We start from the raw sequence: 14,282 nt of genomic DNA, 5'->3' as shown, positions 1-14,282 counted from the left end.
ATGCAGTCATTTGGTTTTGCAGTCATGCAGTCATTTGGCATTTGGCAGTTTGAATAATGTCTTCGTCTCCAGTGGATAACTGCACCATTAGTCCTGATTTTCTGTGCCGTCAACCGCGGTGCTTTCGGTTGAAGACCAGCTTGCACTTGTTATCATTACATAATAATGCACAAATTATGGTGGCTAGAACAAAATACTTCTTCACTAGAAGTTACCTCTAGCAGCACATGATGTGAATGCTTGTGCTAATGCCAGTTAGCAATTATGTCAGTGTTTTGGCATGGTGGGCTGGCTAGATTGTAGTGCTGCAACTAACAAATATTTTAATAGTCGACTAATCGATATATCTAATCACGATTAGTCATGATTAATCACGTAAAATTCTTGTCAACAAATTTTTATAGTCGATTAGTCACGATTAGTCGACTTATCGTTGCAGCCCTACTAGATTTTAGTGCAAGGTTTGTATCACTGGTAGACAAGACTCCATGACAAACTCACCACTGCTAGAGCCTCCTGCTGGGGGGCATGGACCCGGAGATGAGACCACCGCCCTGTATGTGGGGGGTGGGGGCGGGGGAGGCGTGGCTCGGCTTCCCTGGCTGACATCTTTGGGCGAAGCGATGCTCTCTGCGGTATCGTCTTTCTGCTGGTTGCCATCCAGGCCCTTGAGATCCTCCTCGCTCAAGACCAGCGGCGGTGGGATTGTACGTGCAGCAGCAGCCTCCGTGGAGAAGGCCGGGGGACTCGCCAAAGCCTCCGCCCCTGCCCCTGGCTCTGGGAAGGGTTCCATAGGAAGAGGACCAGGGGGAGATTTCAGAGGCGCAGTCTCTGCAGATGCAGGAGGAGGCAGAAGAGGAGGTGGGGAGGAGAGAGGAGAGGCTACATCTTCAGGTGGTGCAGGGGGAGGGGGAGGGGCCGGCTCCTCTGGTGGGGGTGGGAGTGCAGAGGCAGTGTCTTTGGGTGGTGTCTGAGCCAGCGGCAGGGGAGGAACAGTCTCCTTTGGAGGCGATGGGACAGGTGGTGGTGATAGTGGCTTGGGGTCCTCTGCTGGGGGCGGGGATGTGGGCAGTGGTGGGAGGCTGCTAGTGTCTGGGACGGGGGGAGCGGAGGTGGGCAGCGGTGGGGCTGGCTCGTCAGGAGGCGGCGGAGATTTGGGCAAAGGCGGAGGGGTTTCTTCTGGTGGGGGAGGCCTATCCGGTGACTCGTCGGTAAAGCAGACCCACTGGTCCGCCTCGTCTTCCCCGGGCTTGGAGCCGTCCTCTGGGCCGAAGATGTTGTCAAGATCCGCAATGGAAGGCTTGCGGGGCCCCTCCTCGTCCTCCTTTGACACATCTGATGACGTCAGATGCAATGATGAAATCAGCACAAGCAGAGATATAATCATTAGCGAGAAGCAATGCTATGACGAAGAGTACATAAAGAAAACAAAATTGCATGGAAAAAGGAACAAGATTAGCAGATAGAGAAAAACAGATCTCAGAGGACCACAGCAGATTTTTTTTTTTGTAGGAGAGGGGTCATAGGCTGTAGCAGTGCGGGAATAGGGGGGATTCGGGCAGGGGGTGCTCTCTTACCGGAAACCTCAGCTGGGGGAGAGCCACACGGAGGGGGGGAGGTCGGCACATTCTTGGGTGGAAGTGGTGGCGGTGCTGCAAATGACATCAGTGCTGCTGAAACAAGCTCTCATCATCGCCCTCTACAGGCCCGGAGGCCAAGCCTACATTACACAAAGCTTCAGGGTGGAGAGGACATGACATGCCCACAAACTCATGCAGAGGCTAGGAGGACAGCTCAACAAGTCCATAGCAGATGCAGAGAGAGAGAGAGAGAGAGAGAGAGAGAGAGAGAGAGAGAGAGAGAGAGAGAGAGAGAGAGAGAGAGAGAGAGAGAGAGAGAGAGAGAGAGAGAGAGAGACACACACACAGACACAGAGAGAGAGAGAGAGAGAGAGAGAGAGAGAGAGAGAGAGATGGATGGAGAGAGAGAGAGAGAGAGAGAGAGAGAGAGAGATAGAGAGAGAGAGAGAGAGAGAGAGAGAGAGAGAGAGAGAGAGAGAGAGAGAGATGTACTGTAGAGATGTACTGCACATAGACATTTGGGAGATAGAACACCAGATGGCTACAAGAAGCAAAGAATCGAAAGGAGATGAAAGAGGACAGAAAGACAGACGGACACAGGAGCAGTGGAGCCAACGGACAATGGGATGTCCTGCTCTCTCAGAACTGGGTCTGAAGTTGGTGTGATGCTTCATTCATTGGCTTTGTCTGGATTATGGCACATGATGACAGTTAATGGGAACCTGGGTAAGATGATGTAGCATGGTTAATATGAAGACATTTATTCACAAGGACCAGCAGCAGCCCCTCTGCTGAAGCCTGTCTGGGGAGGTTTATGATGTCTTTATGGACAAAAAGCTGATCCATGATTCCATGCAAAACCATTGCAACCAGACAGGCGGGGGATGCAGAGACAGAGGGGGGGGGAGTTGGTGGAGTAGGTGGAGGCAATAAGGTCTAATTGGGCAAAGACTTACTTCCTGTGGGAAAGGCTCTTGCCAGAGAGGAGTCGGGACTCAACTCGGATATGGGTGCACCCCACACCTCAGAATGATCTATCACCACTACGTTCAAAACCAAAACCATACGTTGGAAAACAGAACAAGAACAAGAAGACACAGACAAGAGCAGGCGGATTAGCTTGCTGTTAGCGGACAGTTAGCCGTAGCTCACGAGACACCAAGCTGTGTTACGTAATGACGGCTCATCACACTTAATGCCGTCCTCCACAGGCTAACCTTTGGAGGGCACGTCAGGCTAAGAGCTATCGAATGTGCAGGTGGAAGAATGTGAATTTGAGCAGATCAGGAGACTCCCAGCGTCAGACAGTAAAAATTCTCTAACATACTTGATGAAATAATTTTTAATCCAGTTCATCAGGCATTGATCACATAACCAGACTGGCAACTAGTCCAGATACTGAAGTGCTGATCAGCAGGTTGTCCCAGCTTCTAGTAAATGATTATCTGCCACCTGAGGTGGTCAGAGAGGGTCACAGATATACTGTAAACTGTGAGGACACAAACTATATAAATAGATTGGTAGTAAAGTATGGTCATACTATGAATGGTTAGGGACAAGGCTCTCCAAAATTAAACTGTTTCCCACTAAGGCGAGTACTATAAATTGTTGTTACTGTTATAGGCCTTCACTTGCATAGTTGCTCTGTCTGACAGGCAGGTGGAGCTACTGAGCATTTACCAAGAAGGTGAGGACCTGCTGCTGCTGAGACATTTTCTGGAATAGAATGAATACCCAAAAAGCACAGGGTGTTCACTGAAAGTAAGGATAGAAAATGGTAATCTTAAAAGAACTGGTTGGATTCACCTAAACATATGTAAGGTTTGTTTATGTACAGTATAATAAAGAGCAAACAAATATCAATATTCCCAAAGTGGTGTCAAACACTTGTGTGCTTGTCACAGATATATTGTGTCTGATTCTAATACCAAAGAGTATAATTGTTCCAACCAAACTGTATAATGAAAAATGTACCTTCAGATTTGATGTCATCAAAGGCTGTATCCAGTGGTGGCCCAAATAAGGCTGTAGCATCCTCTGGCTCTGTGGGCTTCTTGATGCTGTTGTATGAAAAAGACAACAACAAAACATGACGTGAACATGACGCAAACATACTGAGAGAACTGACCCCACAAATACTGGGAGAAGATCCAGAGCCAACAACTCTGCTCAGTCACACATAATAAAGTTGACATCTTTCCCATTGCTTTCTTTCAGTATGTGCCAAATCAAGTCAACCACATACAGTAATGTCTTCATTTCCCAGTGCAATACTACGAGCATAATTGTGGCAAGATCTGTGATCTGAGATGTGACAATAGCAATTCAGAGTAAAAGTACACAACCTCTGCCAAGTCTTCTATTTAAGCAATAACAAGCCTCGAGAGGTCGTGGGTTTGTGATGGATTTAGAATGGCTAAGGGAGCGATACTGACAAAACATACATGATGAAAATCTACTGGAGCATACCGTTTCTGCAGGGGTTATAATAGGATGCTTATCGACTCCACCAAATGAAAGAAATTTGCCCCTGCTGATACGCATTAAGACATTCATGTTATTTAAAGACAAAATAACATGTTTTGCAGTTATGTGTTCCTAAGAGAGATATGATGAGAAAAGTTAAGCCATACAAATTAACTCATGCCGTATTGCTCTGATCATGCTTCTTGTGAAGTCTGTTAGTTGTGTTGGTGTGAGTGTGTAGAGGATGATACCTGAAAGATATGATGACGCCCTAAAATTAGCTGGACCCGTTTCTTGAATGCATCGTTGCTAAGCAGTTCGCACCTTACTAGGTTTCCAATGGAAAATTGCATTGCAACCAAGTAAGTTGCTAACTTAGAGAAATGCACCACTGTACAGCATTGCTCTTGCTGTGCTACTTGTGTCTGTTGTGGAGAGTGGCTTTTTCTCAATGTGCAGTGTTCTAGCCTTGTTAGGATGTGAAACGCCCAGTGATTGGATATTCCACGGAGTTCACCAATTAGTATCCAATCACTGGGTGTTTCACTTCCTAGCAAGGCTAGAACACTGGGCACTGAGATAGGGCCAGTGTGTGGTGGATGGTACCTGGGCGGCTCGGGAGGCGGGGTCGGGGCAGAGTCAGGAGGCGGGGTTGGGGCTGGGCTGGCAACAGCTGGGGCAGGAGCAGCAGCAGCAGCAGTAGGTGGGGCAGGCACGGTCACCACGGGAACATGACGTCTGGGTCTGGCGATATCCTCACCTATGAACAGGCAGACAGATGGGGTGGACGGTGGGGGCAGCCCAGATTTAGTTCTAGAGCTCAGCAGCATCACTCTCTGCCACCTACATGGCTGGCATCATCATAACTTTGGCTGGATCTCAAATGGTGCACTTGTGCACTTCAGGCACTATGTTTCAGTGCGTAACTAATAGAGATTATTATATGGTTGTGACGTCATCTGTCGAATGCTCCATTCATTTCAACGGGGCTCCCCAACGTTCGGACGTCTGTTATTTTTCGATAACGGACGGGTTGGTCTATAACAGACCGCTGTCAATGGCAACAAGACTTTTCACTGCTAAAGCGACTTTTCAACAAGACTCTTATCAGCTGCTGTGATAGACAGCACCCGTTGTCCTGGCTACCGCTGTCAATGGCAACAAGACGTTCACTGCTAAAGCCACTGGCTTGTATACAAGTCAGTGGCTAAAGCGAATGTTTCATATCACTCCGCAGGGGGTCCGGTCTTTTGTCACTCTAATCAGCTGCTGTGATAGACAACACCTGTTGTCCTGGCTAGCCTACCTAGCTGTTGCCTAGGTGTTCCACAACGGCACTGTTTTGTTTTGCGCAGCAACAATCTTAACATTAAATTGGTCTAAAGAAATGTCCCCGCATGTGTGAATCATTTAAGTATCCATATAATAAGCGGGTTAACTTTCGGCGAGTCGGTCGCTTTGTGGAATAGCAGCACTTCAGAGAGAACAAGACCCCTCCGCTCCGCGTCGGGGTCTAAAGATTCTCTCTGTCGTGCTGCTATTCCACGGTAGCGACCTTCTCGCCGAACGTTAACCCTTACTTAATACGCCATACACACTGAAACATGAACACTGAAGTGCACAAGTGCACCATTTGAGATTCAGCCATTGACTTAGTGAAACAACTGAATTTAAAGCAACTGAGTAACAAATAACAGAATTTAAATGTGTTTACATCACTGCAAACGCACACGCACACACACATATGCATACAGACAGACAGACATGACACACACACGCACACACGCACACACGCACACACGCACACACACACACACGCACACACACGCACACACACACACAATTTCAAAATCATAGGAATATATGAAGCAGTGACAGAAAAAATTGCATCGATGGACCAAGCACTGCATAAAAGCTTTTTCATTAAACTCTAGCAAGTGTTCAGACTTACCAGATGTATTTCTTTTCAACTGACCCTGTAATAAATAAAAAGAAAACCAATTTAACACATACATGCTTTTAAAGTAGTATATACATAACCTTGCAGTAGTATATACAAAACACTGGGTAAGTGCAGTGTAAATACGCTTGTATTATCCTGTATTAAATTTATCTGGCATTAAACGGCTTAGACTTTCATAACACACTAAAAAAATAGACAGAGGGCCTGTCTTCAGCTAAAGGGTGGATGATGCATAGCCCTGTGATAATGTTGAGTGGGAGAAATGACTAAGATCTACACCCTCGCGAATAAGGCAAAACAACAGATTTATGCATGGCCATGCTTTGGCACGAGGAACTGCCACGCATCGGCTTTGCATTTGCTCAGAGCGCTGTATGCTTGGTGGAGCAAACAACAAAGAGGATCCTAGCTTGCATAAATGCGCCAGTGGGTCCTCACAGTCTCAGTTCTTTTTTATCCGGTGCCTGAAAAATATTCCACTCGTGAAAATAAATAGGCAGCTGTTGATTTTTATTTTGTAGAATGACCAACCTCAAAAAACACCTGCCTTTGGCAACCTGAGCTTAGGAGCAACTCTTCATCACCACATATGTTAACCTACTGTGAGCTTTCACAACGTCAGCTGATTATAATTGACTAGTCATCAACTCTTCACCCAGGCATGAGTTAATTAGTGAAAAGCACTTCATCAGGTGAACATGTAAATTCAGAAAACTCAGGCTGCCCAGCAGTGTCCTATGGTACTTTCTGTCTATTATGGACCCATGTTTCTTTTAGTTGCAGGGGAATCTATGCTCATCAAATATTTATAAGGGAATGGGCTGGGTGTCTTGTGTATTATTTTGGGGTCAGAAGCCACCCTTTGTATTCATTTCTGACCAAGATGTCCATGACTACAGAATCACGATTGACTGAACTGCTGACGAACAACAAGGACAAGAGTTTGAAGACAAGAAACACAAGGGGATAGAAAATCAGGGGGTCAGGTGCATCAACCTGGGTTTGGCCGTGTTAAACTTGCTGCAAGATAAAAGGCTATAAAAACACCTTGTTTTTTATGCAGCACTGTGGCGACCTTGTTGTAATACAGTTGAGAGGCAAGCAATGAGAAATAGAGGTGAGAGTAGAGGAAGGGGGTAGGAGTGAGTATCAGCGCATGAATAGGAGTAGGGGGGGGGCATGAACTGAGATACCAAAGAGATTCATGACTAGTCAGACCTTCCCTACATCTACTACTATACAGTACATCCACATTCAATGTTCAATGTTGTTCACATCCACAGGTCCTCAAACTATTCACTCACTGGATCAGTTTCTACCCCTACCCCCAGAACTATTTATTGTACATACATAGAAAACATGAGAAGATAAAAAAAAGAGTGGCACTCACCGGACTCCGTCTCTGTGATCAGCATAAAGGAAGAGAGAAGAGAGACCTGGTCAGAAAGTGACAAATCAGTAAAACAGACCTTCTGTTTAAGGTCTACATTATCCACCAACATACTGTCCGCTAACGGAACTGGTCTGTGCACTGGCATATTAGATGAGAGGTTCTTTGTTGATGACACCACTCAGACACAGCTATTGTTTTGGGGGTGTTGCCATCGATTTAATCATTGCCGTCAAAGGTGGAGATCATGGCCTAGGAGAGTACCAAATACTGTATATTTAATTCAATCATTTGATGAATTAACGTGTGATGGTGTGACCATCACTAGTGCTATGGGTACTGTGACTGTCATAGTGTCACAGCAAGGAGCCTGGTGCTGCTGTGAGGTGTGCATTGGGCACTCTGGTTCTGCAGTGAGAGCACCCATTTGGACCCCGGTGGAGGGATGTGGGTGTGCTATGCAAACCACCTGCCAGCCAGTAATACTTTTTAAATGAAATTTAATTTCAAGGTGCACTGTGTAGGATGGTGGCCAGAGTAGGTATTGCAACTATGCTGCTCAATGAAACTGTGCCGTCTACTGCCAAATGAGCTCTTTTCATGAATATTTACTAAATAATTAACTAATATTTACTAGTATGACCCAAGTACAGTAAGTTTTTCAGCTAAAAATGTCTATTTCTGGAAAATGTCGGACCATGGAGAAGATCATACTTTTCATGCATGAAAAATGAAATTTTCGAAGTCACAATGACACTTAGAATATAATGGTGGTGGTAAGTATTTGTGGAAATAGTAACATTTGTGAATGGGAAGCATGAATTCGGGAAATAAACTACTAAAAATATTACACAGTGCACCTTTAAAAAAAAGCATCCAACCCAGTGATCACGGTTCATAGGTGTGTCTGAGCAGGGCCAAAGAAGTGTTAGCCAACACCATTGTCACCCATTTTCCACAAACTGACGAAACCCTCCACAACACCCGTCACACTTTGTGAAAGAGACGGCACAAACAAGACCAGACTCAAGGCTGAAGTGAAGTTAGTCTTGCTATGACGCAGTAGGGAATTTAAGGACAGCAAAGTGCAGGGCTGACCTAGTTTCGTACCAACCGTGATTTGAATTTTAGATGTATCACACAGAATTAAAAGAATTCCCTTGAAGGAAAATAAATAACAGCAAACACTTTCATGATGGGAGAAAATATCAGTTTTAGAACTGTTACTGTGAGAGACATTTTTCTCTTTGAACATGAGCGACTTGGTCTTCATAGAAATATTGACCACTTCTCCCTGTCAACCTTCCACCGCAGTATGAGGCAACCATGGCCAATACTAACTATGGATTATTTTTAACTGATAACAGATATCTAATACTCAGAGCCACCTCTATGCATCCTGAATCACTGGCTGCTTGGGGCAATGGCCACTGCGTTTCTCTCATCACAGCCCTTTCTGACTCAGTGAGCCGTGAATGATTATTGTGATGTAACCAGGGGGGCGGGTTGTGCCGTAGGAGGCTGAAAATGATTGGATTAGCCAGGTGTACAACACCTGCGGCGACCAACCGCAGTTCTTATGGCACAATGACCTCTTTCTCATGAGAGTACAAACATAGCTCTCCCTTCACAGAAAAAAAGATAATCTACTGTACAGCAAAGTCGTTCAAAAGGGCATGATTTTGTTTATCAGTGTATATCATCTCATCTGTATCTGCTCATATCAATGTAACATCTATGTCTAATATGCATATGACAATCTTCTAATCTGGTATTCTGCATAGTCATTAGGTTAATGAGTCATTTGTCATTTCTGTAACCTTCAGTGGCTCAGTGCAAACTTGGGCGCGCGATATCATAATCTGCATTTGAATTTATATTGAGTGAACAAATGAAGCATGCTCTGCCAAGGCTATCCGTACAAAAGTTCAGAGTCGATCGACAGGACACCTATTTAATAAGCTCTCATTTTCCTGGAACTGAGGGCTGAAGAAAAATGGAAAGAATGATGGATCAATCTACTGTATTTCACAAACGGTACATGCTGAGAAGATTTATGAAGAAATCCTGTCCCTTAGTCCCTTGTGGAAAGTTGCAGGTGAGGGGCATTACAGAAGCCAACGGTTCCTTACAGTTGTTAAAACTGATTTAGAATATCTTACTTGGACAACATGAACTTAATGCAAACAAAACATATATCACACACTCACACACTCTCTCTCTCTCTCTCACTCACACACACACACACACACACACACACACACACACACACACACACACACACACACACACACACACACACACACACACACACACACACACACACACACACACACACACCATTTCTGATTTAGACAAACCACTAAATAAGCACCAACTTATAGTAAACACCAGTAAATAGCCTCTAAGTCAACACATTAAAAATGCACATTAACACACAAAAGACACACAAGTGTGTTCTGCTGCTAGGCAGAGAGAGAGAGAGAGAGAGAGAGAGAGAGAGAGAGAGAGAGAGAGAGAGAGAGAGAGAGAGAGAGAGAGAGAGAGGAGGGAACCGTGGAGATTGAGTAGAGGGCAGTTGCGGGTAAACAAACCTGTCCCTCAGTGCCAGTGTCTCACCAGTTGCTTGGCAGTTGCTCTCTGGGCCTTCATACTGGGCTGACCTGAACCCTGACAACACCTCAACTCCATCCTCAGTCAAAACACATCAATCTCTCTGTCTATACTTTCAAAGGGTAAAATAGCACAACATTTTGAATATGATTTAGGGACTTCATAAGACAGCTCTGAGACTAAACATATGTCAAACACATGTGTGCAATCTAAAGAACCAATATAACTTGGAAGGATTTAGGCTTGGGCTGGCTCAAGCTTAACCCTATCGCGCCGGATGCATCATCTATGATGCATCAAATTCAAAGCCCTCTCCACGCTGACACAAAAAAAATCCATCTCAAAAACATCCTGCGTGTCATTTCCAAACGTCCTGCAGTACACGGAAACCGCCACAAGAGAGCAGCGGTCAACAACAAGTTGATCACAGCTCGGCGAAAAATGCAAAAATGGAGTAGAAGCGGTTTCCCTGACCGACGCTGAGATATCGTCAAATTGCAAAAGGTTTGTGTACATATTTCCGAAATATAACTCTACATCCTTTAATTTGAACACTTGCTTTGTGCAATTAATCAAGGAAGAGTTTATATTTTTACACCGTATTGCAGAGAGATCGTGCTAAAACTGATGAAACATATAAGCACCATCCGGCGGTGGCAGGAAGTCAGCCATCAATGCATTTGCTCCATAGGGAAACTTACAAAGCATACCACGACGATCGTTTAACAAAACACACAAGTTGTTTTACTTCAAGACAAAGATATTGCCTTAAGAAACAGGTTTTACTTGCAATTTTGAAAATGTAATGCAAAATGTTGAAATTATGATCTCGAAAAAAATGCATTGAAGTGAATGGAGAAATGGTCCAATTGTAGTAATGGACCCATATATTCAAATTACACATCAAAAATGAATAATGATCTATATTACACTCATAAATAGGTTGTTAAGCATTCGATCAGCTATGTTTTTACATAGATTTAAAAAAAATACCCAACCAGGCTGTGGGAAATGTAAAATATGGTCCTGCTAAAACAAGGATAGGCTTAAAAAAAATGGCAGGATCTCACTAAATATTTAAAGATAATCCTCAAATTAAATTGTCTGACAACTTTTTTAAATTAAAAAAAAGTTGTAAATGCATTAAAAGTCATTTTTCAATGGTCATGAAATTGGAATTTTCATTCATTTAAAGCCTGATGCATCATATATGATGCATTAAATATCTCCGTGACCTTAACAAAATTTTGATTTTTTTTTTTACATTTCTTATAAGGGACCAATATTGAAGCAAATTCCAAAAAAATAGAATTTTCTCTCATTGCTTTCATGGTTCAGGTTTCACAGGGTTAAGTCTAATTAATGATAAATGTTATTGAATGCAGTATTTACATACTTCTGACCAAGTTACAATCATCAGCTCAACAAAACATTGAACAATCTGTAGAAAGTAACACTAAACACTGGCACTAACTTGCAGTTATAGTGCAACAATATGTGTCACAAACACATAAAGTAAAACCGTATACCGGTACAATGTGCACCATATGCAAAGACTCAAAAAGCAAGGCCCAAGTCATACATCATGAAATAATGAATATTAGATACAGACACCACATACAAATAAAACAAATGAAGAAAGAACCAGAACCAGTCTTTCTGAGTGTCAATAAAGCGTCAATAAATTAACAAATGAGGAGGATACAGCACTCATGCAGATTCACATGCACCATATAGGTAGTAAGTAAAGCACACACACACAGCTTAGGCTGAAGGTAGAGGCATGAGAGGAGAACAACATAGCTTACCGGACTGCTCCGCTACATAGGCCAGCATTAATGAGAGAGAGAGAGAGAGAGAGAGAGAGAGAGAGAGAAAGGAAGAATGACAGAATGGTGGAGCGGTGGGGGAGACATGAACACGGGTGAGGAGGAGAGAAAAGAGGACGAGTAAAAGAGTTACTTGATCAGCTTTGATTGCTGTTACGACATGAAGCAAGCTTTACAAAGAGGTAATAATTAATGACCATGTACAGATCAGAGAAGGCATTATCTCGCTAGTCATTGGTTGCAGTAGACTCACAAACAAACAAACAAACAGAAAGGATGTGCTGCTAGGGGCCTCTCCTAATATCTCATACTTCAGAGAAGCCATTGGTCTACATACTGTACAGTAAGTAGGCAGCCTGGAGACTACGAAAATGAGCTGCCTGAGCACACGCACGCACGCACGCGCAGACACACACACACACACACACACACACACACACACACACACACACACACACACACACACACACACACACACACACACACACACACACACACACACACACACACACACACACACACACACACACACACACACACCTTATGCCAACAGTATGAAGAGGCTGCTTCATCGTCTGATATTGCAAAGCCTGCTGCTGCTGAGCAGAGCGTAAAAAAACATGGCAGATCACTTAACTTAAAACGAGCATTTCAGATATAGCAGACCCCATAAATAACTCCAAGTCTTATACATCACGTTTGTCTGTTGATTTTCGTCATATCCTAATCATCCGCCAGGGTCAAATTCCTTTTCAATGCAGGTACTACTCAAGGTCAATCACATTTTTGATCCTAAAAGTGGATCAGGGAAGGGAAGAAATCATGGATGTTACTGTACACGGATACTGCACACAGGTGGGTGTCAAAATAGGGGGGCAAAGTGGGACTTACATCAGGGCTCCAACATTCAGTCAGATTTTCGCTTTTTACAAAATAATGTCATATAAATGGAGAGGGCTCCACTGGAGCTGGGTGCACAGGCCCCAGAATTTGGTGCTACGCTGGCAAGAACAGATGTCATGCGTTCAGGCCGACTGAGAACCATGCCTGTTCCCGTTCCCGCACCTTATCGCGCACTGGCCAGCGTGTTCACGCTGCAGATCTTAGCGTTCGCCAACCAGAAAGTCGATTTGCAATGTGAAATACTTATTTTTTCTCTGCAAACAATGATCATAACATGGACGTCAGCAGGTTCATCCAGGTAACAAAGTCACGTGCGGAAAAGTTTAGCACCCGGTATGAAAGCGTGTGGTTTGCAGGTAAGCATTTTAGAAGCCTCTGAAAGCTGTATTTCCAGTTCTGCCTCATAGTCTCTGTAGCACACAAGAGAGTGGAGGACTACTCTGAGTCAGCTGGAGCTGCATGACTAGAACATTTATCTAAAAACTGTGGGCTGAGGAGATTGGAGAGCGGGAAACAAAGGCCAGAAATGGCCAGATTACAAATTGGAGTGGTGGTGGAAACAAGGAAACAAGTGTGATTCAACCAAATGATTGAGGAGAAGCAGTTTTGTTCAGTTTTTTTTTTTAGGGACCGGTTAACCTTTGCTCTCCATCTGCCTCTTCTAAGAAGATTTTCAGGGCCAATCCATTGCCATGGTTACCAAGCATTGGTAGGTGCAAGTTGTTTCCATGGCACAATGTGGCCATGTGATTCATGTCTAATTCAGCCTTCGAGTGGAGGGAATGCATGCCAGCGCCCCCACGTTGCCTTCTTTGTCCGTATGTGTGCGTCTGGCAAGGTTGCTTGGTTTAAAAAGACATTCTTACTGCTGTTTTGGTAGTCAGCTGGACAACACCTCTCACCACACACACACACACACACACACACACACACACACACACACACACACACACACACACACACACACACACACACACACACACACACACACACACACACACACACACACACACACACACACACACACACACACACCTTCATTCTGAACAAGCCTGAGTTGTGTATGCATTGCGCAAACTTCATGGTGAACTCCTCGACGCAGAACTTGACCGTGCTCCGACCGTGGATTTAACTGCAATAAGCACCAGGTGCCTGTCACCCCTTTTAAAGCCACACTATGGGCTTTAAAGGTGCAGTGGAGCAGTGGGCTAAGACGTACAACATATGTGGGGACCCAGGTCCGAATCTGACTCGAGGCCATTTCCCAATCCTTCCTCCCTCTCTCCTACTACGGTAGTTTCCTGTCACACACTCTCTTATTGTCCCAAACAAATAAATGTAGAAAAATATATATTTTTAAAACTATGACTGCACTACACTTTCCATCTATGCAAGAAATGTCTATAGTTACAGTATCAGATTTGGGCCATTGACCTTTCGGCTGTGTCGAAGAGCATAAAACTACTGCAAACTATACTACAGTACTTCATCTAGCGTGCAATTATAATCGGATCATAAGCAGTTCTCGTATTCTTTTT

At 44.2% G+C, this 14,282-nt stretch overlaps 1 protein-coding gene across 2 annotated transcripts in view; it reads right to left on the bottom strand.

The window, feature by feature from the left end:
- Window positions 1-14,282, bottom strand: part of sgip1a (SH3GL interacting endocytic adaptor 1a) — a 111,258-nt gene that overhangs the window by 17,978 nt on the left and 78,998 nt on the right. The window contains exons 11-16 of one of the 2 annotated variants that reach the window (XM_063201820.1): window positions 7,400-7,411; window positions 5,998-6,022; window positions 4,653-4,806; window positions 3,555-3,640; window positions 1,578-1,652; window positions 502-1,335 (exon numbers count right to left, since the gene is read on the bottom strand). In XM_063201820.1, the coding sequence (XP_063057890.1) occupies window positions 502-1,335; window positions 1,578-1,652; window positions 3,555-3,640; window positions 4,653-4,806; window positions 5,998-6,022; window positions 7,400-7,411 (1,186 nt within the window). Of the gene's footprint in view, window positions 1-501; window positions 1,336-1,577; window positions 1,653-2,536; window positions 2,624-3,554; window positions 3,641-4,652; window positions 4,807-5,997; window positions 6,023-7,399; window positions 7,412-14,282 lie in introns of both variants that reach the window. The other variant, XM_063201821.1, reaches the window with a different exon arrangement.

Source organism: Engraulis encrasicolus, chromosome 6, assembly GCF_034702125.1.
Source record: "Engraulis encrasicolus isolate BLACKSEA-1 chromosome 6, IST_EnEncr_1.0, whole genome shotgun sequence".
In the NCBI taxonomy this organism is placed as follows: Eukaryota; Metazoa; Chordata; class Actinopteri; order Clupeiformes; family Engraulidae; genus Engraulis; species Engraulis encrasicolus.
The sequence above is the reverse complement of the archived record's forward strand: the minus strand, read 5'-3'. Positions and strand labels throughout refer to the sequence as shown.